This window comes from Coturnix japonica, chromosome 4 (genome assembly GCF_001577835.2).
Source record: "Coturnix japonica isolate 7356 chromosome 4, Coturnix japonica 2.1, whole genome shotgun sequence".
In the NCBI taxonomy this organism is placed as follows: domain Eukaryota; kingdom Metazoa; phylum Chordata; class Aves; order Galliformes; family Phasianidae; genus Coturnix; species Coturnix japonica.
Window position 1 is genome coordinate 12,574,397 of NC_029519.1, and position 23,466 is coordinate 12,597,862.

At 42.4% G+C, this 23,466-nt stretch overlaps 1 protein-coding gene across 4 annotated transcripts in view; it reads left to right on the top strand.

Annotated features, from left to right (window-relative positions):
• The first annotated feature begins 774 nt into the window (after window positions 1–774).
• Window positions 775–23,466, top strand: part of CAPN6 (calpain 6) — a 48,487-nt gene continuing 25,795 nt past the window's right edge. Inside the window, exons 1-3 of one of the 4 annotated variants that reach the window (XM_015860613.2) lie at window positions 775–1,880; window positions 10,357–10,441; window positions 11,289–11,459. In XM_015860613.2, the coding sequence (XP_015716099.1) occupies window positions 11,295–11,459 (165 nt within the window). In that variant the 5' untranslated portion in view covers window positions 775–1,880; window positions 10,357–10,441; window positions 11,289–11,294. Of the gene's footprint in view, window positions 1,881–3,521; window positions 3,740–8,214; window positions 8,368–10,356; window positions 10,442–11,288; window positions 11,460–20,190; window positions 20,335–23,466 lie in introns of those variants that run through there. The other 3 variants (XM_015860610.2, XM_015860612.2, XM_015860614.2) reach the window with 3 other exon arrangements.

A 23,466-nucleotide genomic window follows, 5' to 3' on the forward strand; every position in this document is an offset into this window, starting at 1 on the left:
GGATGCTACCACCTCATGACAAGGCACTATGGGACAGACTCTGATGCACATGTAGACAAGAACAGCATCCCTGTCACTGCTTATTCCATGAAACTAGAAATGGAGATTTAGATACAAATTCCTGCTTGGAATATCCTCAGTCTTGAAATCTAAATGACTCAAGATGCTGTGCCGCTGATCAGAACATTCGATCAGTTGTCAGTAAAACTGATGGGCAATTTCACTAGGATAAGAGTAATCGGAGCACCGGGCTGTGACTCAGAAGACCTGCTTTCAACTTCTGACACAGCCACAGGGTTCTGTGTGACCTGCAGAATCATGTAGGGCCAGAACCAAAACATGGGGCAAGATGCCTAAAGTGGACTTGATATTTCTTACTGCAGGTGCTGGTGGGAAGAATAACCAAGAGTTTTACATGTGAGACTTAGGTAGCTGCTGAGCTATCGGTGCCTGAGATGAGCTGCAGAGCTGGGATCTGATGAGCACAGGCTTGGAGCCATTTCCAGCTTATTCCACCTGTTGTTAGGCTCCACCTTAACACGATGCCTTGTAAAATAGTTTACCTGTAGTTGCGGATGATGTGACGTAACCTTTATATGGCTCAAATGGTGCTTCTGCAGCAGCATCCCATAGACCACAAGTGATGTGGGAACCGACCAAAGCCCCTTGCAACTGCTGGTGTTAAACGAGGTTATGAATGAAGCCCATTGCAGAGGTACACTGCTACAGGTCTCAGCTGCACAGAGAACAGGAAACGGTTCAATCTGAGCGATTTTCTCATGACCCTGAGTCAGCAACGGCTCCATCCAAATCCCTGACAGAAACAAGAGTGCTACAGGCAATGCGTTCAATATTTAATGTCTACACAACACTCAGAACACCGACAAAGAGAAGGGAACTCCCGTCTGCACTGCCAGCCTCAGGGGTTTTCCTCTTCATCTGCATTTTGCAGCATGCACGAGCAGCAAAGGGCTGCGTGCAGTTTGTGACACGTGCTCGGAAGCACAGCTGTGTCAGTGCGGTGTGCGGCACGTTCTTCTCCCTTAACACAAAGCTGCAGGCGGGCACCCAGCTCTGCAACACGGGCTGGAAGGTGCTTGTTCTTCACATGAAGATGGCGACGGGCAGCGCCCGAGGCGAGGAGGAGAGCACCGGGATGTGAGGAACGACTGCGAGCGTTGTGCGAGGCCGCCATCTAGTGAGTGGAGACGGAGGGACCCGCGGCTCCGACAGAGGGACGGGGATGGAGGAGCGAGCCCAGCGCCCGATACACCTGAAGCCATTTTGCTCTGCTCTGCTTCAGGCTCCTTGTCCTCCACGATGGACCGACCCAAGGGATAACCTGTCTCATCTCCTATTCCCAACAGGGAATTCAGGGAGTGAGCTGGCAGTGCAATGTGTCTGCGAGGTGACAGGCAGCTGTGGTACGAGGTTGTGAGTGGGACAGAGCTGCCCTGACACCTTGCAGTAGTAGCAGCTCTGACACGCATGAGAACAGCCTCAGTGCAAAACAGTCCAAATCTGGGGTGAAGATGATCGTGCTGTCACATCCTTTGTGAAGGGAATCCTTCCCTACGAGGAACTCTCCTGGGTCAGGTTGGGTGGAGAAGAGAAAATCAGTGCTTGCTTCTAGCTAGCAATCCCTTGTAGTCATTGGCAGCCATGTCATTAGCAAAGCTACAACACAGCTGTGTCCTGTCTGCAGCTGTGAGGGGCCTTGGGTGAGACCAGTCCAGCCATGTGCTGCAGTCTGGGCCGTGCTGCTGGGGCACAGTGTGCTGCAGGGATGAGGAGCAAGTCCTGCGTCTGTGCTGGCAAACCGAGATGTTCTGAAACAATGCATCAACACTAGAAGACCCTTCTAGACCACAGCAGTGTGTGTGAGTATGTCTTTCTTAATACTTTGATGCAATCCTACTGAATTACCTGGTGGGCTTTATTTGGTCATGGTTCTGCAGTGAGAGCACAGCTGTCTGCCTTGATTGCCGGCCTGTGGGGCTCATCTTGCTTCCTTTCTAAGAGGATTTCTGATGAGAGTTTAGGAGAAACCCCTCCTCAGGCCAGACAAATTACACGTAATTCTTGGATTATGGCACCAGATTTAGTACATAAAAAGTTCTCATAGTTTAGTTCCATGGTGGATCAAAGGCAGCTACATGAGAACATGTCTATAAAAGCTGTGAAAATTATCACCTCAGAAAATGGCAGAATTTTGTTGTACTGGTGATTTTTCACTTACTTCCCTCAACCATGCAAGTGAATCACAGCGTGCAATGATGTCTATAGGAGGACATTGGTTTTTTATTACGATTTAAACTCAAGTCTGCTTACTCAATCACAAATTGAAAACACATGGCTTTACTGTGCAGGGCCTTTTTTACGCATTACATGCTGGAGCTGTAGTGGCAGCTTCCAGGGACTTTCTGTCCAAACTTCAGCATGCCTTCAAAAGGAAGTTGGGTAAGCGCCTTATAAGAAAGCAAACAGTCCTACAGTGCGCCTTGTAGAACAGAGATTTATGCTCTTATTTAACACTTTGTCTTCATAGTGTTTTCTGAATGTAACTTGTCCCCCGAGATCACATTCCTTTAGGCAAGTGGATTGGCTGAATAGCAAGGTTTGGGAGGAGTAGGTCTGTTTGCAAACTCAGGCCAGCTATGCTAGAATAGGAAGAATGAAATGGAGGAAGCAAATCAGGGAAAACATTTAAGAGTACAAATGTCAATTTGTAATGTTATCTTTAGTGACACTTGTTTAAGAACTGGGCTGCATCTACAGAAATGTAAGTAAAAGCTGCCCAAAGGTAAAAGTGAATTGTTTATAGTCCACAAATGAGAAAACTTCCATGACAAGTTAACCCAAATGTTCAGGATTTACCAGAATGAAATTGTGGCGAAGTGGAACACGTAGAGAAGTTTGTTTTACCAAATCCCATTTTTAAGGGGAATTTATTTTTGACCTCAACTCAGCTTCGTGGACAGCTTTGGACCTGTGGAGTCTGTTCTGAGGGTCTCCCAGGACAGCTTCCCCATTCAGGCTGTTTTCCCTTCTGCAAGGGAAAAGGGAATGGCATCTTTAAGGCACATGCTAGACTGCTTGCAGTCAAACTAGGAGAAAGAACTTAGCAGTGTGCAAGAGCCAGCCCCAGAACTGCTCTGGGCTTGCCATAACACTCATGATTGAGAGCACAAAGCCACCTGTTGTGTTTTGCTGCATCTCTTGGTCTGCCAATTGCCACCCAACTGCAGGTCCCACAGAAATACTGTGTGACTCTTCCCCACAGCCTGGACAGGCTGTTATCAGAAGGGCCTGCTGAGGCCAAGGCATGGACACTGGCTTTATGCAACTGAGGAACAGTGCGCAGCCTAAAAAGGAACATCATTTCTTTCATGATGCACATTAAACTGCCCTGTTTTCTGTATTAAAAAATGCCTGCAACTCCTGCCAAGCAGCCTTGCCTCATCTCCTCCTTTAAAAATGCATTCCCAGTTACAGCCACAACTACAGATAACAGTTTACCAGGAATAAACAAGACTCTGCATTTTGGGTCAGCTCGGATTGTTTCTTGGTGTCCCTTGTGACTCATCGTCACTGGAAGGGTCATCCTTAAACACACCCCTCTACTAATGTGCTCTTGGTACAATCCAAAGAGTTTCAGGTTAAGAAGCTGAGGGGATTTTTGTTTGCAGGAGTCAGTTTGGAGTTTGATGTGCCTCGGAGCAGGACCCGTGTCAGCCAGGTAAGTGCAGAAGGTTTTAAGGAAACTTTTATTGACTTGATATGCAGCTTCAGGAGCACAGTGGACATTTGTTACTAGCAACCAGCACTTCAGCAAGCACAGTGACAAAATGCTTTTCTATACTGCTTTAAGATACACTTCTTACAGAATGTGGCATCACAGTCGTATGATAACACTGAGCCAAGCAGTCACTGTGATTTATTACAAAGCGTGGCTGCACTCATTACTGCTGGAACAACCAGCCAAACACCAACACAGCCATCATTAGCAGTTATACCAGATAAGGGGGCTGGAATGATGAAGTGTGATTTAATCTCTCAGTTCTCATATAATTCCATTTTCCCATACTGTTTCTGATCTTCTGAAGTTAGGCCAGTTCTCACTGTGGATTCTTTCACTGTGTAAATTCAGGTGGGCATTTTCATCTGTCATATTTTTTTCCAAAGCCTTTTATACTGTGTCTAGAATAAGTGGATGCATACAATAACAGAGTAGCCTGATAGAGTTACCCATTAATTTGTGATCATAGACCTTTTTTGAACTAGCTTTTATGAAAAGACAGAATGGAGAGATATTGGAATCCTAAAGAGAGTTGTTTCCCGTGGTTTCAGTACAAAGGCATGGCTGGAACAAATTGGCTGACATTGCTGTTAGCATTTTCTTTACAGCTTGCTACGGATCTTTTTGCTTCCAGTAATGTTAATTGTAACAACCAGCATCCATCATATTAAATTACTTTCTTCTGAATTCAAAACTGGAATGGTACCTCTGTGTAATTAGCGGTAAATCTCCCTGGGATCGGGGCTATAGCAGAAGGCACTGAGGGCCACGTTATTAAAAAACACGCTGGGGCCTGTGCGGATTGGGAAGACTGGTCTGCCTGGATATTGAAATGTGCCCTTTGGCCACTTTGTGTCTTCACTTGCTTGTTGGTAACAAGAGAAGATACTATGTTAGCTTAGAATCAAGATGGATGAAGATTGGAGGCCCTGCAATGTACACAGGCCCAAAAAGGTTTCCTTCCATGAGGGAAGCAGAGCTGAACCAAAATAATGCATGTGGCAATCTCTATCCTGAAACAGAAGCAGCATCCCTGGGCACGCACTTTTAATGCACATTGGCAGTGTTGGTGCATGTCTGTTTAGAACAGCATTTCCTGCTGTTCTGCTGTAGTGCTCTGTATTCAATTTTGTGCTATCACCCTGCCAGCTCTACAGAGCCCCTTTGAGTCCAGATGTGCGGAGTGTTTTGAATTTCTGAATGCTGACTGAGATCTAGCAAGGGATTTCTGCATCTGCAGTGAAGCACAGGCAAAACACCGCTGTCTTGGGGCTAAGCTGTACTCAGAGAAACTTAACTGCCTCATGTTACTCAGAGCTGCTTGGTGCAGTGTGGATTTCCAATAGTGGCTGCCAATTAAACTGCCCCTCTGGCCAAGCTGCTGGTGCATTGGTGCAAGAGGTCCCCCAGGAGTTTGCTTCTTACATTTGGACAGGGCTGGGGAGTCAGACAGAACATGGCATTTTTTTCAGTTGGGATGAAGGCTGTGGGGCAATCTCTGCTCATACCAGATGGAATCTTCCTTCTTTGGCATAATCACCTGTAAGTGTGGCTATTCTCAGCTGCTGTTTGCTCCAGCCTTGCAGCCCCAGCACCCACAACTCGTGCCCTCAAGCTGCACTTGTAGCTGTGGGAGAGGTGGCTGCAGCTTGCAATTAGCCAGAACTTCACACACCAAAGGATTTGCTTTGCTAGAGTTGTGGATATAGCACTGCCTTTCTGGAAGGTAAGAACAGGATTTGCATTTTTTCTGACTGTAACCCAACTAGAAGAAATGTTGGAAGAAAGGGGTGATGCTTCCTCAATGTATTTGTAGCTTCTCTCTTATTTCTCTGCACCTGAGAGATTACTAGGCTACTGCCTTGAATTACTGCTGCCATGTGTCAGCACTCAGTGACTTACAGCTGAGTTCTGTTCCCTCACCACCATGCAGGCTTGCTAGCAGTGGGACAGGTAGCTCTGTGTGCAGCTTGTGTTTCATGAGGATAGAGGAATCGGTGTGAGGACTGCAAACAAAATTAATAACAGGATTCCTGGTAGGGCTCCTGTTGAGCTCTTGGGCTCACTGCAAGGGTGCACTCGATCTTGAAACTCCTCTCAAGCCACTCTGCTGGATGTGGGCTTTGCCTTAGAAGCTGTATGCAGTCTCCCAGCTACTGCTATATTAAATCCTTCTGTCCAGGTGAGGCCTTAAAAAAACCTTTGTTAAGCACTATCATGTTGCAGTAGAAGAAAAGGAGCATGTGATTAATGTTATCATAGCAAAGCTTTGGTTTGTAGCCAGGAGATTCTGCTGCTCCTTGATACCATCCATGAAAACAAACAGTTGTGGCCAGCCCTCCTCCTGCTATCTAGTTAGCCTTGAATTTCTGCTTGGAAGCAGCTGTTCTCAGCTGAAAATATGTGACCTTTGATCTATCAATTTGAATGCAAAGTATGGCAAAACCGAGCAGCAGCACAATGTTGGCATCTTTCTGTTTATATGAGAAGAAAAATGCTTGTGTTTCTTTCCTGCAGTGAATTCTTGAGCTGAGATAGGGAAACCTTTATATACCTGTTGAAGTACCGAGTGCCATAAATGGTCAAATTAACCTTATTTTGTTGAAAATTCAAAAGCTGGATGAGAGGAGAGCTAACATGGTACCACCATGCTGTTCAAAGCTCGCAATAACACTTGGTATTTCATCCTGTGCAGAGAGTGTAGCTGTGCCACACTGAGAAGGACCATGGTCATTAACACGGGACCTCAGTGCTATGAAATACCATGTGCAGCAAATTTGATCTGAATTGAGCGTGCACTTATGAATGCAATTGCTTATCCACAAAATATGAATTTAACACTGACTTTGTGCTTCAAATTAGTTGATGCTGAAGAGCAGAGAATACACATTATAGCATACAGACTCCCAGTGCAGTTGGTGTACTGAAATGTTTAAAGAATACAAATGAGTAAATTTTTCCAGTCAGAATGTTTGATGTAATGGGCAGTGATGCTTCCGATGCATTAGTAGGAAAGTAATGGTCAAGATCATGAAGCCACAGTGTATGTGAAGCAGAAGTTTTGCAACTGCTTTAAATTCCCCAACACATAATGCAAATCTGCAAAGTCACTGTTTTGTAAGGACCTGCAGTCATTCTGCACAGAAGGAGGAGGAAATAACCTTTTCCAGCTGGAGCCCTGAAAGCATTTTCAATGAGGAGTTTTATAGGAAAACAGTTCAAAGTAATTTAAAGCTTTTGGCTGCTCTTCTGGAGGCACTCGCTGACAGCAAGCTTTGAGTTCTGAAGAAGAGATATTTGCAAAAACACTAAACAGCTTTGTTTGTGAACAGTTAAGTACTTGAGTCCCTGTGTTGCTGTTATAAGCCAAACAGTGGCTCTGATGCTGAGTGATAGATCAGTTCTGAAAGAGTACAACTTAGAATTGGAGGGTTTTTTTTGCACAATGTAGAGGCAGCTCACAACTCCAATTCCAGAAGTGGAACCTGAGGACCAAATACTGGTTATTATTGTTAATATTACCATTTGCACAAAAGAAAAGCAATCTCGCTGCTAGCAAAGGGATGATATAGAGCACAGTGCATGCTGTGTGTGTCCCTGCTGGCATCACCCTGCTCAGCCCAGGCAGGGGCTCCTGGAACAGTGGGAGTGCAGTCCTGAGGCTGGGGCTTCTGCCTGTTGGATGGACCAGCGCCTTGCTCCACTCTGGAGTTAAATATCAACTAGAAGTTTACTTTGCCCTTTCAGTCCTGCTGCTATGCATGAAAACTCCTTTGAATCCTTCAGTTAGAACAGAGAAGCGGGGTATGTGGTAGAATTAATGTATCATAGCATGCCAAGTCTCTTCCTTGCAGAGGAGTTCCGTCTAGAACAGAGGTCTTGCTGCAGCTGCTTGGCAGCGTTCATCTTTGGAAGGGAAAGTATTGCTTTCTGTAAGGCAAAACCAGCTCAGTGCTGTCCCTGCACCCCTCTGACAGTGAGAGGGCAGCATGTATGGGGCAGCTGGCTCCACAGCTTCAGCTACTCTGCTCTGGCTTTTTATCCTGCATGGTGCTTAGTTACACACAGCAACACAAATAGGCTTAAAAGAGATGACTTTTTGTGTTGGTTCTTGTGTGCTCATTGCATGGCTTTAATGGTAGCTAGGGTGTAATTTTCACTCAGCCTGCCTGGACAGTTAGTCAGCCCTGTTTGTTGTGGACCGTGTACATAGCAGCTGGGAAGAGAACATTTAAGATGGGAAAATGTGAGTGTAAAGAAACACTGTTTGATTGGGGCTCTCCAGACTGGGAATCATACTTAATGATCTTGTGAAGAACTGCATTTCAAGTAGATGTCCCTTTAATTTAAGGCTGCTTATAACGCCAGGAGCTGGTATTTGCAGCTGTGTTGAATGTGATTAATACAGAGCCTTGCTTACTTTGGGCAAGCATCTCTGAGTATGAACTGTAAGAACATAGTGCTTGTACTGCCTGGCTGAGGGGTGAATGCTGGATGGAGCCCTATGGAAAAGGGGACCTGCAGTGACTTGGCTTCATTGGAATAAGAATTTCACTGGAAAAGAGAGGGTAAGAGGAAAGAGCTTAAAGTTTGGTGTTTGAAAGTCAAGAGATGCAGGACCTTTGTACTCCTGCTGGCTTAAGGGGTTAATCATGGCTCCAGGGAAACCCTGGGGTCAGTTGTGCTGAACTGCTCAGCTCAGAGACCAGAAAAGAACTAAGCTGTTACTTACAGTCAAAGAAAGAAACAGCAAAAGCATGACTTCTAAGCTATAGAGCTGGGGATTTTTTGGTAGGTTTTTTTTTTTTTTTTTTTTCTCTTTTCTTCTTTGTCTTCTGTCCTTCTTCTGGGGTGATCTCTTTTCCTTGACAGAGTGGCAGAGAGCCTCCAAAATGTGGCACGATATTTTTAGGACTGCGCTGCTGAGCCTTTGCTATGCTGTACACAGCTCACACTGTGGCACATGACAGTGTAGGGAATCCTGGACAGAGCAGCTGCCAAGCCTGCCTTTGTGTTTTCCTCAAGTGTGGCTGCACATTGTGAGTGCCATCATAACCAAAGATAAATCTGTTGAAGCGCAAAGGCTACCTTAATGCATACTGTAAACTTGAGATTGGGTATAGAGCACAGCTGGGTAATTCAGGTAATTCAATGCTCAGCTGAGGGGCAGCAGTTGGGACCTGCTTAAAGCAAGTCAGTGGAGTGGCTGTGGTGCAGTGAGTGTGGGAGTGTCAATCCTGGAAGGTCTCCTGTTCCAATCCAGAAGATAGAAAGGGAGAAAGGGTGGGGGAGCCAAGTCATTAAAGACCAATCTCGATGAGTTAGGCAATAGCAGCTGAAAACCTTATCACCCTGGGGCTATTCTAATAACAAGCATGTCTTGCAGATAGGCTCAGATTAGATTCTTACTTAGCTTGTGGGGAATTTTTAATAAGCAAGACTGCCAGTTATCGTGAGATAATCTGTATTCTACTCAGATTAGCCAAACTAATTCTTTTCTTTTGTCCCTGAGCTGTCGTTTTATAATGGGTAATTTGACTTTGAAGAACAGTCTGGTGAGGGGAAGCAAGTCTATTTAATCTTGTCTTGGGAAACCATCTGATAAGTGAGGTGCCTTGTGACATTTTCGGGGGATAATTAACAAGAAAATAAACCATAGAAAAAAAGGACATTATTACAAATGGCAGAGTGTTAGTGAGGTATTTGTTTTTGAACAGTTGATTGCATACAGTTTTCTTTCATTGAAGCTGGATGACATAATCAGAGAATATAAGGTCCAGTTCCAAAAGGGGAAGCCTCGGACTGGCTGAAGTAAGTTTTTCTATCCCAGCGATATTAGGATTTGACTCCAAGTTGTTACAGTCCTGATGTATGCAAACATTATTTCTGGAGTTTTGACCTAAGATAAGATTTAAATGCCTAGATAGGCATTCAGTATTTATTTCATGCAGATATCATATATAGACTTGTTTCTTGTTCTGTCAATTTGCTGTGTAAGATTCTGCTGGTAGAAACAAGATTGTACTTACAGGAGAATTAGTTTGAGTGTGTTTAGGAGGCTTTGGAATGGATGCAAGAATAGCAGAGAGTTCACCCATTCCCATGAATGAAGGCAGTAGAGCAGCACTTCACATACTTGAAACGCTATCTAATTTAGTTTGGGGCAGGAGAAGGAAAGGAGTGAGAGGAGTGGGAGAAGAAGGGAGGGAGGGTTTCAAAACCATTCCTATGTTATTATTTTGGCCTTAGTAGCTTTCCTTCATGCACAAAAGTGGTCATCACAAATGTGATGTTTCCAAGTATTTCTCATTACTTCTCTGTATTTCCCCTGTTGTGTTCACTTGCCTGCTGGGAAATGCTTGTGCTTAGTTTGGTTTTCTGCAAATCTGTGCAATCTTGTGCAATTTGTAATGCAAGTTGCTCAGGGATCGCAGGCTGAGATCACTGCACCAGGACACAGCAAGTAGGACAACATAACACCATTCTCTGTTGCAAGTGTGTGTCTTTAGCTCTTATAGCTGGCTTGAGGTAACCTGTGTTTATCTTTATTGCTATAGGTACTTAAAGGTAAGGAAGATACATCCTTAACCTATACTGGGAAGGAAGAGGAAACTGCTGTACCAAAGAAGTGTTCTGTACGGAGTAAGTTCAAATACTCTCTCCACTTTCTTTGAATAGCACCCTACAGAGATGGGAGCATCTCCATCCCTCGTGTTCCCGAGGCTTCAGACTGTCCTAAGTGATTTGTGTGGTCAATTTTTAGTTTTTAGAATTATCTTAAGCAACTTATTTGAACTCTGTTAACTATGACTAAACTTCCAAAGTTAGACAGTCGTGATTCTTGGAACCAAGGTCTGGAAGCAAGTTGTTTTTTTTAATCTCTTGTTGCTAGTGTTTATTAGTATTCTCAACACTATTTGCAAATGTTTGCTACTTCTGGGAATTCAGGTCCCTGGAACATAGCACAGAAATCAAGGACATCACTGCTAGCTAAAGTATTGTCACTTAAATTAAGATGGATAACTGTGGAAATCTGTTTTCCATTCTCAGTAGGCATAAGAGTTGCAATAGATAACTGAAGTGTTAGTGGCCAATAAAATGCGGGTAAAATGGCCGCTTTTCTTCAGCCAGAGTCCATTCTGTTGTCAACATTTTTATCCAATCCATTGGACAAAGCAAAGTGCTTTATTTGTTTCTTACCTGGAACCTTTAATTTCTTTCCTAGTGAAGTTCTCCTCAGTTCAATATCAGTCGGAATCCTATATACTATCTTCATGAATACTGTTCTGTATACCTTTCTCGTCTATACTATAGACAGATCTGGATTTATTAATCTGTTTTCTTAAAGCAGGAAATCAGTAATTAATTTTGTTTAGAACGAATTACATGCTCTGTTGTCAAATGCTTGTGAGGGCTTCGGACCATGTTTTGGACTACTTTAAAGAGACTTTATAATTTACGTAAGTCAATATTCATCTTACCTATACAGAAAGATATGTCTTCATCAGTTCAGCCCTTCAGAGATCAGAAGTACCACGAGCTGAAAAGGCAGTGTATCCATCAGGGACGGCTGTTTGAAGATCCTGAGTTTCCAGCCTCAGATGAGTCCCTTTTCTATCAAAAAGCCCCACAAGGGAAAGTTGAATGGAAGCGCCCAAAGGTAATGAGCACTCACTCTCCAGTGATCAGATGCTGTTTGTACTGTTCTACTCCCACTATCTTCTCTGTGCAGAAACAATTGTTAGTCTATTCTTCCTCTCTTTTTCTATTCATTTCTTGTCAGTGTGCAATCCAGACAGAAGTCTATCTGTGTCACTTTGCTGTCCAAAACAAGTCATGCCTTACCTTATGAAGATGAAAAATAAGCCTTCTATACAGCCTGATCATGCTTTTACTGCTGATGACTTTCTAATAACAAACAACTTGAGGTAACTCCAGCTGAAGTGCTATTTAGATTATCTGTTTGTTTAATTAAGAATACCTCTCTGTAGTAGATCAGTCAATACAGAAATATATTCTGAGACTATATTCCTCATTTTCTGGATCTGTCTGTGGGTATGGAACTGTATGGGAAACTTGTAATCACAGTCTGAACCTCTGATTAATCAGCTGAGGCAAGTGTTGGGTCAGCTATGGGAGCACAGGTGAGAGTAATTTAGCTGCGCTCCCAGTAGGGGTGGAGCTTGACTCCATCTCCTCTAGACCTCATTTAAGGGCTGACCACCACTAAGGCAGCATCTCTTGGAGATCACTCCCTGGTGGATATTGCCTCAGCATTTCCCAGTGAAGGCATCCATATTGGTGAGTTTTTCTGATAAATAACCTTTTGAATATCTGTTACCATCTTTGTACCTTTCCACCTTACAGGAACTGTACGGGTTGCTCTGTTGACAAGAGCATTTCAGAAAATGTTGAGATTTCTTAATTGAATTTAAAACCTGTCACTTCTGGGGGGCCTAGTGTGTAGGCAGAGTGATGGCAATATAAAATCTAAGCTGTAGCTATTAAATCTAGTGTCCTCACCAGGACATCAGATGTTTTGTTTGTTTCTCTTTTTTATTTTATTTTTTTTCTTAAGGAAAATACAATTCTTGTAAAAACTTTATGGGAAATAAGGACTTATGAACAGAATAGATAAATATTTGTGCCTGGAATGCTAGAAGTAAATTAATCATGCAGCTCAATCAACTGTTCATCATTATACCTCTCTGCATGTTTTCAGAGTGATTTGTAACTAGCACGTGGGAAAAGTAAAACTCACAGTAGCAAGGGGATATTGGTCTATTCTCAAGTAGCTAAGTTGTTTATGTCTATAAATGAATGATTCGTAATTTTTCTTGGAGAGTAGGAAAGGGAAGAGCCAAAAATAAGAGAAAATCATGTGTGTATGGTTTGTTCTCAAATTTACCTTTTGTATTAACTGTAATGGAACCAAAAAGCCCAGCTATGTGCAGGTCTTAGGAGGTTTGGTTGAGTCCTGCAGTATAATAAGGCAGGACACTTTTGAGCTGCTCCCAGGGAATACTGAACTACACCGATATCTAGCTGATGCAGAGAAGGTATGTTCTCAAAGGTGTGTGTAAACCTTTCTTTCTATACTGAATTCAATGCCTTCTTCCTCTGCTGTGCTTCAAAGGTTCTAGTGAAACCTTTGCAGAACTTCTTGTCTAGCTTAAATGGAGAGTTTTCCTTTATTGACTGATATACTTGCTGGTCTTGGCACAACTTTGTTGAAGTGACTGAATTTTGACCTTGGCTTCTATAAAACCTGGACTTCATCTTCAGAATGAAAAACTATTATCTGTCTGCTCTCTGCCTGCAGTGCTTATGTCTGTTTGCTTCTTCAGCTTGCATCTTAGCAGGAGCTAAATATCACGAGTCCCATCTGATTGTGATGAATGTACTGCAGGTCGAAGCTATTAATAATACTTATATTTGGGATCTGGTAATTGGTTCGCTCTGAAGTCACATGCTTCACATATCTCGTTTTTACAAAGCAGTTCATGGTTGTGAACATATAATTCAAGGAACATAGTATCGTTTTCAGTTCTGACCACGTGGCTTTCCATCAGAGAGTGTAATCTGTTCTCACACTCTTTCAAGTGTAATGAAGAGCACTGGAAGCTTGTAGCTGGATGAACAAAACATTTTTAACCTGAAGTATGATGAATTTTTCCTTAACTTTACTCATGTTCACTGTTGGGATTAGGATTTATCTTCTGGAGGCATAAGCTGTGGCTTTTCTTGGAAAATGACAATGACAGCATGATCTGCTTTTCTGCATATCTGGTACTGTTTCTTGTCCTTTGTGACAGGGGATGACAGATGAGGCTGATGAAGCCTGGCTGTATTTGCCAGGATAGCATAAGATTGTTTGCTTTTTTTCTTGATGGTGTTGATTTTTCAAAGCAGGTTCAGTACTGAAATTTTAGTGAGCAGAACAGGAGTTGCTTTCCTAAATGGGTTTTCTCTCCTCCTGTCTTCTGTATAGGCATCCCTGTATTAAGAAAGTGACCTCCAGCGGGTTTAATAGAATCTCAGACCTCTATATCAGAATAAGTATCATGAAATACTTGGGTGGTACTGCCCAGCACAGTGCACACCTGGGTTAAATGTCCCTCAGGGTAATGTGTGGCTTTATCTTTTGATTCCTCTGTATCTTCTGTAAGCTGTTTTCCAGTTAGAGCATGAATAAGACCAGGAACTTACTTGATTTTTGGGACACTGTAGCAGTAGAGGCAATGGAAAGGAAAGCATCTGGGAATGCTGCGTCTGTATCTGGGTTGTCCCACATTGCACTGCAGGAACATCTTCATAGCACAGAGCAGTGGCAGCTTCTCAGCCTGGGCTATCTGCCAGGATGGTGCCTGGAGAAACCCAGAGCTGGAGGAACAGTGCAGATTAAAGGGGAATCCTTCCCTTCCCGAGTGGGAGAGTGGAGTGAGTAGGCATGGGGTTACTCAAGGAGTACAGAACATCATCAATTACAGTGTTTAGCATTTTAACTGGCAGTTATGTATGCTGTAATTAGCTGTGTTTACATGTGAATGGCCTCCTTGTTATTGCATTCATAATTGTTACAGCAGTTTTATTTGCTATTAACAGCAGGTTCATCTTGAAATCTTGACCTCCAGAAAAGATTTTCTTGTTCCTAGTATTTAAAAAAATTTACAGATGTTTCTTTAATAAATACGTATAAATTTATAAAGCTAAGGGTATTTTTTTAATAGTAGTTTGTAAGCCTTGTGGGTGGAAGGCTTTCCTAGGAAAGATATAAGTGCTTGAAGGCAAAGCAAACCAGTGTGACTTTAAAGCATTTGTCTCAGAGAAATATGATAGAAACTGGGAGGTAAAATCTGGGAAAAAGTCTGCCCTGGGCGATAACGGGAGAGGCTGATAGGAATGTTTGTATGCACGTGGCTCTTAGTTTGGGCAAGAGAGAATGGTTTTAAGTTGCACCAGGGGAAGTTCAGGTTGGATATTAGTAAAACCTGCTCATAGTGGTGCTGCACTGGCACAAGCTGCCCAGGCAGGTGTGGGGTCACTTTCCCCGAGGTGGTCAAGAAAAGGGTCGATGTGGCACTGAGGGATGCGGTTAGTGATGTGGTGGTGTTGAGTTGATGGTTGTACTAGGTTATCTTAGTGGTCTTTTCCAACTTTAATGATTCTGTAATTCTAGGTTAGAATTATGGAGTTTGGACAGGGCAGGCAGGGAGACAACAGCTAGACAGGACATCCTCAGAGGAAAATTGTTTTTTGATGATGCTGAACTCTTTTTTCCCTCGTTAGCTATGTGCACAATGAGCTATTTACTTCTGCAAATGAAACCCAGCTCTGTTGAATGTTTGATGTGGTAAGGTGTTGCGGTGTCCTTTCTATGTGACTGTGCCGAGCTTGGCCAGCTGTCAGTGTGTAGAGAAGCAGTGCTGGCTGTGGGCTGCCTGCCAGGGCCCCCATGCTGAAGGCAAGAGGCTGCTCCTGGGGAGGAAGGTGTTGAATCCCCCCAGCTGTGGGGGCTCTGGTGTTGGCTGTTGGCGCAGCTCCCAAAGATGCATGTGGCAACACAAAGGCATGCTCTTAGCACGCGTTGCCCCAGCAACTGTACATTCTAGGCAGGGATTGTCAGCCTGCCCTGCAAACAGTGATACAGCTGCAATTAAGGCACATCATGTTCAAGTTGTTAGATTTAATTTTGAGCTGGGGGGAAAGGGTTGCGATGATGGGTGAACGTTATTGATATTAACAATGAAGTGCCATACATCTGAGATTCTGGGGTAGGCAGGATTGTATCGTGTTGTGTACTGCTTTAACGCTAAAATTAGAACTGGCACTTGGCTTTGGAGCCTTGTTTTCTTATTGGAGAGACTAAAAATCTGCCTCTGGAGCTTTACCAAAGAGGTGATGACTTGGAAAACCAGGCTCTCGCAGTGATCATACGTGGGCAGCTTACTGACATGGGTAGAGAGCACAGAAATAATGATTAGCTTATTTCTTAATTATTTTATTATTTTTGCTTATTTGTGAATAACTTATTTGGAAAAAATGCCTCAAGGCTTGTATGATTGTAGAAGAATATAAACTGATTCAAGCATGTGAAGAAAGAAGTGAAAGATTAATCTACAATTCACTGTCCTATCCTCTTACAGTGTTGATGCTAATGGTGATAACAAGCTAAATAAATAAATAATGTGCCATTATGTATCAGTATAATGCCTTGCACGGCAAATATGTCTGACACGGTGAAGGTACTAGAGTACGTGCATGTTTGTTTCTAGCTCCTCTAATGGTGATTTGCTTTGATTTTGGAGGGGAGAGATGTTTCCCTGGGGAGGACAAAGATGAAAAAAACAAATGAGTGTATCTTCTGATTGAAAGATGCTTATACTCTGGGTGCCTATGACTTGTATCATCTCAGTGGATCGTGGAAGATGCTTGTTGCTGCTGTGTCTATGTGCTGTGTGTGTCCCACTGACTCCAAAATCAGGCAGATGACAACCAAAATGAGTCATACCCTTTAGTACCTTGGCAGATGGTGAGCTATGTGCAACTGTTTTATGCAGCCTGTTGCCCTTTCCCCTATCTGGGATAGGCAGAGGTAGGTTTTGAGGGAACATGTGTTTCTGTGTTTCATTGTGTGTTTCATATCTGGGAAGGTTGTGTGTGCGCATGCACACTGGCCAAAAGAGGTAAAAAATAAGCAGGAGAGGTTTTGCCTTTTTCTGGAGGCTGAGGAAAGGAGCAGGTCAGACCCTGAGATCAATTTGGGACAGAAATGTGTCTTTGCAGTTGAGGTTTGTGGCTGCATATAATGAACTGCTTTACAGTTTGTGTTCTCAGAGAATACTTGGAAGTAGGGACTGAGTAGCCCAGCGTTGATGGTTGATGCTCTTTAATAGCATGGTGAGAAAGACAGCCAAGCTTAGAGCCACTAGAAGGTATTTTTTTTGTGTTATGGAAGCAGTATTACTTTTGTATCTTGTCCAGGTAGATATTGTGTGCTTGCCAAGAAGAGTAACAAATTCCTACTTTACATCTTCAGTATTTTTAAAATGAGGTTGAGTATCAGGACAAGTTTATAGTTACACTGATGTGACAGTTTGCGAGGTGTTTTCCTGCTTCTCTTTAGACGGTCACATTTCATGTATTCGTGTTTATTTATAGAATAATGAGAACAACAGAAAATAGGATTTCTATCTACTAAGGCAGATTCAGCCCTCTGTGAGTCTCTCCCCATCTCATTCTGCTTCTAGGTCCGTGAGGAATTCACACATGGAGCTGTGATGAGATATTTACAAATGCAGCCACTTCAAAACATCATTTAAGAGGGCATATCTCGCATTAGCCATGTAAATAATGTCTGACAGTTCACAGCATCTGAATGCAGCTGGGAGAGGAGGGGGAGATTCCAAAGCAACACCAAAGAGCAAATAATTGAGTCTCTTCCGTTTAAGATTAACATTATTACTTGTATGCTCTTGGTAGCCAATCTCTCAAGGAGACAACTCTTCTGAATAGAGAAGTTAAGGACCTTTATTGCCTGAGCAGAAAAGAGTGGTTACAGGGTGTCCCCCCCAACCTGAGGGCACAAAAAGCTGACTGTGGTACTTGGAGGTAGCTTGGATAGGAGGCTATCCTGGGTCAAAGGGCCAGAGCTTAGGCAGTGTATTAGTTCATATTCACAGGACAGTGATCCTCTCTGTGTCTTTGATGTGACACAAGGCCTGTCTTATGTCCCAGCAGCTGCTTTAATTGCAGTTTATTATCAGAGGTTTGGATTGGAAAGTGTGTTCATGTTGTCTGCAAGTTTGTCCTGCTATTCTTCTGAGGTTTCTTCTGTCACCAGAACATCAGAATAGGAGGGTGCTGTTTAAAAGAAACATGTATTTCCAAGGTGAGTCAGCATTTGCACCTGCTAAGGGTGATATGAAAAAAACAGTAGTATTCCTGGTGGACAGTATAACCATCTGCTTTTCTAGGTGGTGGGTCCAAGAAACACAGAAGAGTTATGGGGTAAAGCAGTGCTCAAATGCAAAGGACTATTGCAGATGTGTTTTTATGTGATTTCTTTTGCAATTGTTTGATTCCTGTAGTGAGGAAGTGAGCAGAGCTGTGTGTGGTGCCCTGAGGACTCTTCTTAACAGAGCCAAACAAACAAGCAAGGATCTCTTAACCACCTTAATCCCTTCCGGCAGTTATTGCTGGCAGCAGTCAGAGTTCAAGTCTTAGAGGAGTGCATCCAGCGATATGACCCTTGTCCAAGTCCCATTTTCCTAGACCAGAATCTGAGGTTCAAATCAAGGCTGAAATTCATCCTACACACTGCCACTGGGAGATGTTGCTGGGGAGTTCAATGTGTTGTAGCTCAGCCATGCTCTAAATAAGAAACCTTGAAAACATTATAGTACTTCATTCAGACACTGTCTGTTTCTGTGTTTGAGAAAGTTCATCAGAAATAAGAAGAGGAGCTTTGCTCTGTTCAGGGCTCCCATGGTTCTTCTAACCATTCTGCATCAGCCAGATGCCTGGCTCTCATGGTGTACATAGCCCTGAGGAGGCCTTTGTTGTGCTTCTGGAGGTTAAGAAGTGTGAAAACTCTGCATGGGAGAACCCTGTGCTCCAGACCTGGGGTTGGGGAGAAATGAGTGTTTGAGAAGTGCTATAGGAACTGAAACAGGTATGATTTTATTCTCCTGAAGATGTTATTTTAGAAAACATATTTTTCCAAAGACAAGGAATTTATGAACTTAGTTTAATTTACTCCTTCCCATCCCTGATATAATATAAATATTACGTTATTTCCATAATTTTATTTTCCCTGGAAAATATTGCTAAGATGGAGCTTACCCATGAGAAGAGACGAGCAAAGAATTAGGAAAGCCTTCAGCCGTCAGCAGTTCCCCATGTCTGACCTCTCCATTGCAGTCTGCTGACTGGGTGGACCCTGTGTGACATAAACTTGATGGCTCAATCTTGTGTAGCTTCATAAAATTCCTTGTTCTTACTTATGCCCTTTTGTGCTGGCCGTGTCCTTACAGGAAGCAGAAGCACAGCAGCACTCTGCCTGCATTCCTGCCCTCACTCCTCTGGAAACCTTGTTGTACAGTTAAGTGCATGTCCTAACACACAGCTCCATCCTTACTCCTCCTTCCTACAAATAAAGGCAGCGTGCATTCCCTTTTTTTGTGACAATATCCTTAGATATATTCAACCTTCAGTGCCTATTGCACTTATTTATTTACATGTGATGAAGAGGGAGTGTTCTACAAGCAGTGTCTTTCTCAATGGTATTATTCACCCAAGTCTTCCAGGGATATAATTATGAACAAACATTTGTAAATGACATGCACGCTTGCCAAGCAGACAGCTCTCCAGATGCCCGTGTTTTGTTATCTTCTCTCTTGGCAGTTTTTCCAGTTTATGTTTCCCTCCTTCAGACTGGATGGAGGCTTTCTTACATTGCTGCTGTATTTTTCTCTAAAGAAAAAATGCAGGATGACCTCAGTGTCACCTCCAGAGTATAAACACTTCAATTCCAAGGTTCTGAATGCTTTTCTAAAGTGTCAGGTTTTGTTTAGTTGGTTCAATTGTCATTAAATGAAAATTGGCCTCTCAGAAAGTCAGCTTCTGTTTGTCCTGAGGCAATGTGATGATGGAAATAGTGACGTGGTAAAATTTATTTGGAGCCTGTAAAACAAAAAGCCTGAGGTTCAAATCCTCAGATAGGGTAAGTCTTCTTACAGTAATTGTTAGTTCATTGATTTAGTCTTCCCAAAGAATTAAATGTCTGGCGTCTGTGAAGGAAAAATTGCAGCCTAAACATGCCAGTGCCAAAGAAAATTAAGGTACTGTTCTGTCAATACCTTTCTTCAAGTGTGAAAAGCATCCACATCTTCTGTGGTCAAGGAGAGTGGGCTGCATTGCCAGCTGTGCTGAGCCACATGCAGGCTGCAGGTTGGATGTGCCTGACTTAGCTAGAGGGATGCGATTTACAGCTGAGAATCTGTATCTCTGCATATGAATAAAAACTCTAGACACTAAGAGGGAATGGTGTTCTTGGAATAGATAGGGGCCATGCCAGGTTACTTTCTGCAGATGTTCCAAAAACCTGCAAAAGAATTAAAAACATTATTATCCTCTAGTGAAAATAATGATTGCACTGCAAATATTTAAATAGTAAGGCAAGAATAAAACAATATTGTCAAACTTCATTTAAAACAGGCTTTCCCCTAACTTTACCTTTTGAGAGTTGTTATGTTTCTATAGGTTTTCCACTGACTTTGACTGTTGCACCATGATTGGATAAAGTCACTGATTGATAGTGTGAGACTGAAGTTAAAAGGTGATTCATTACTTTCTCTTGGAAGTTGAGCACTAGCAGTGAGGTTATTTGGAGACACAAATGTGCCAGAATGATTTCAGTGTCCCTGCTGGGGCTCGGCATGAGATGTTTTTCCTGGCATGTCGTAAGGAAATTCAGCCTGACAGAAGAGGAACAGTTCTGGGATGTTCTCCAGCATGTAGAGGTGGAACAGTGCGTAAGTCAAGATGGATTTGATGTCTACTCTAATTCATGTTTGAGTTATTAGCACTTCTCAGACTGCTCTTAGGTGGCAAGCAGACTGTTTCCCACAATAGAGGACCTTGGGAGGTTTCTGTCTTCTCGGATGGTGAAAGGCTCAAAATTCTAAAACTTCCTAGAAGTTCATGGAGAACCTTCAACTTTAATGGACCATTTAAAGTGGCTTGAAAACATTTTAATAGGGATAGGAAGTCTGATGAAGATACAGGGCTATTAGTGAATTTTATGATAAAATTATTCCGTGTCTCCTTGTCCGCTGTATTGCAGTTCTCTGCTTTCTGACAGTTGAATAACATTCTCTGTGTTAGTTTGGTGTCAGAAAGATGTAATATTAGTGTTTACTGATGGAATGTGATGAAATGAAGTAGTAAACTCAAATCAGTATATCTTTATCAAGTTGGGAAAATAAAAAATAAGATTGATAAATACAGTGAAAGCACTACATGAAGAAGCTGCATGATATAAATTAGAAAAATTTCTTGCTATGTTTTTCTAAGCAAGAGATCTCTTAAAAACGTAAATATTTTAAACAGAGATAAAACTGGCTGTAGTTCAACAGGGGTAAGACCACAACTGAGTAAACACTCTAAAGAAACCTCTGACTGACTGTTCCTAGTGAGCCAAAGGCCTGCGTTCATTCATGTCTGACTGAATCTGCACTAGTTTTTGGTGGTTTTTTTTTTTTTTGGTATGGAAACCAGGAAATCCTGGTTCATGATAGGAAACACCTTGACAGTGATTGTAAAGTTGGAATCATTTGTGTTTGGCATCAAAGTACATAGGATGCTCCCAGACTGAACATAGAAGTAAGACAGTGTAACAGGGTGATTTTGCTGAAATCTACTGACATGTAATGCTGTTTTGTAAATAGCATATTCTCTTTCTTATAAATGCCACGATCAAGAGTTCAGTCTGCATTCATTACTGGTCCCTTGAGGCACAGCATTAGGTCAGATTGGACAAGCCCAGAAAGGTCCTGGCCACTGAGCTTGTTAATGGTGCTTATTATCAGGCAAAGAAAATAGCTGCTGCCAGAGACGAGCGGTCAGGCATACAGACCTGGGAATTCTTGTTTCTGCACTGGTCCAGTGCTGAATATTTCAGTGTTGTAAAAAAATTACTGAAGTTTTCCAACCTTTTTTTCTCATTGTTTTTATTTCCCCTATTAGGAAACTAGTTGACGAACTTGTCTGAAAAACATGTTTTGAGGAAGCACTAAGAATGCACAGCAAAACGATGGGTGGCCTTTTAGACTGGTGAACCAAGAGATTGACTTACAGCCCAGGTCTAACCTCAGCCACCCTACTTATGCCTGTAAAAGTGTTGAGCATCCTCCAGCCTCAACTTGTTGCCTTGTACTTCCATGGTTCAACCACCCCCCTGCCCTAGATTCTAGTGTTGTTCCCTGCCAGGGCCAAAAGCATATGGCAACACAACTAATGTCTACTACCTTAAGACAACACTTCTTCTCGTGGAACATCACTGTCTCAACAGCAGCAGAGAGAGCATTTTACAAGCAAATATTGGCTTAGTGGCCAGAAAATGATTTATTTTCTAATAGTAAATGGTGTTTCTCCAGAAATTAAAATATATAAAATTTTAGTTGATTAACATGGCACTTTAACTACATTCTTTTCCCTAGATTATGTCAAACAAGTTGCAACTGTGAAATGGCATAGTGTGAAGTTCCATAGAAAATGTAGTTGTTGATGAGTGAAACATGGAGGAAGTAAGTTATTTCAGAACAGATGGCAACGTTAATCAATCCAAAGGGATCTCAGTAATGAATGTCTACTCAATGTCCACCTTCACTATACCAACAATAGTCTTTGGGGGTTTTAATCCAAGACCACCAGTTTTATATACATATATATATATGTGTGTGTGTGTGTGTATGTATAAATGTCAGGGGAAATAAGCAATGAAATGGTTGTACTGTGGGTTTTGATTTATGATATTTCTTTGGATGCTTTTCTTATAGCTAGCTGGGACTGCTTTGTAATGTGTACTACTGAGGTTATTCGATAAAATCCTCATCAATGACAGTGGGTCAGAATTTCCTGTAGCAACAGATTAAAAGGTATGTGTCTTAGGAAGCATTTATCTTTTATATTGTCAATAGAGATCTCTCTCCAATCTTCACACTGCGAGAGCTGATAAGGTAATGACTGTAATCTTCTTTTCAAAGAACTTCTGTTTTGGATACAGCAGAGTTTAGACACTTGGCTGAGAGGATGTGACTGTTTCCTGAGGTGAATCTGGTCCTAAGAATGGATCCTCTGATTACAGTTCATAAGTGAAAAGTAACACAGGTTGTAGTATTGGATGTAGAGAAGGAAGAAGGTGCTAAGGAAGAAAGGCAGGGAATAAGGCTGTTGTCTTGTAAGTTCGATGAGGAAAAAGCATTATCCTCAAGCAAAAGTGGCTTTACTCTAAAAGCTAAGTAGTATGAATGTGCTGCAGTTCTGTATCATGGTCTAAAGCATCACAAAGTAAGATGGTGCAGCAAGAGATACTGTAATATACTTGTAGGGGGATGCGTGGAGACCAGTCAGTCCTCCATCACACATTGAGTTATTTCTACAGTGAAATGGCAGAGAGCCTTCAGATCTTCAGTAAACACATGAGGTTCAGAATGAGGTCAGTCCTACGGCAAATCAGTCGTACCCATTCCAGCAACTGTCATCATTCTGGGTGAGAGCAGCTCCAGTGTTCCAAGGGTCAGGTGAAATCTAGTGGCAGCCAAAATACACACCATGTTGCCCAGCATTTGTTTTTTTCTTCACAAACACTGATTCCAACCTTCCCTAAATACGTGTGTCTTGTAGACTGGACGAGGCTCAAACTCATGGCCTTTACTTAGTATTAGTCACAACTAGCCCCACATTGAACATGGAAAAGAAGAATGCCATAAAAATGTTTGTAATGCATTTAGTTTTATAACAAGATTTATTGAAGAGGGAGTGTGGGGAGTAACTATTTCCCAATTCCCAGATAACATATTTTACATGTAGCTGGAGCAAACTGGTATACTCTTCCCCTTGCTTGTGTATGGGTGGGTTTCTCTTTTTAAGCTGTATTGGCATTA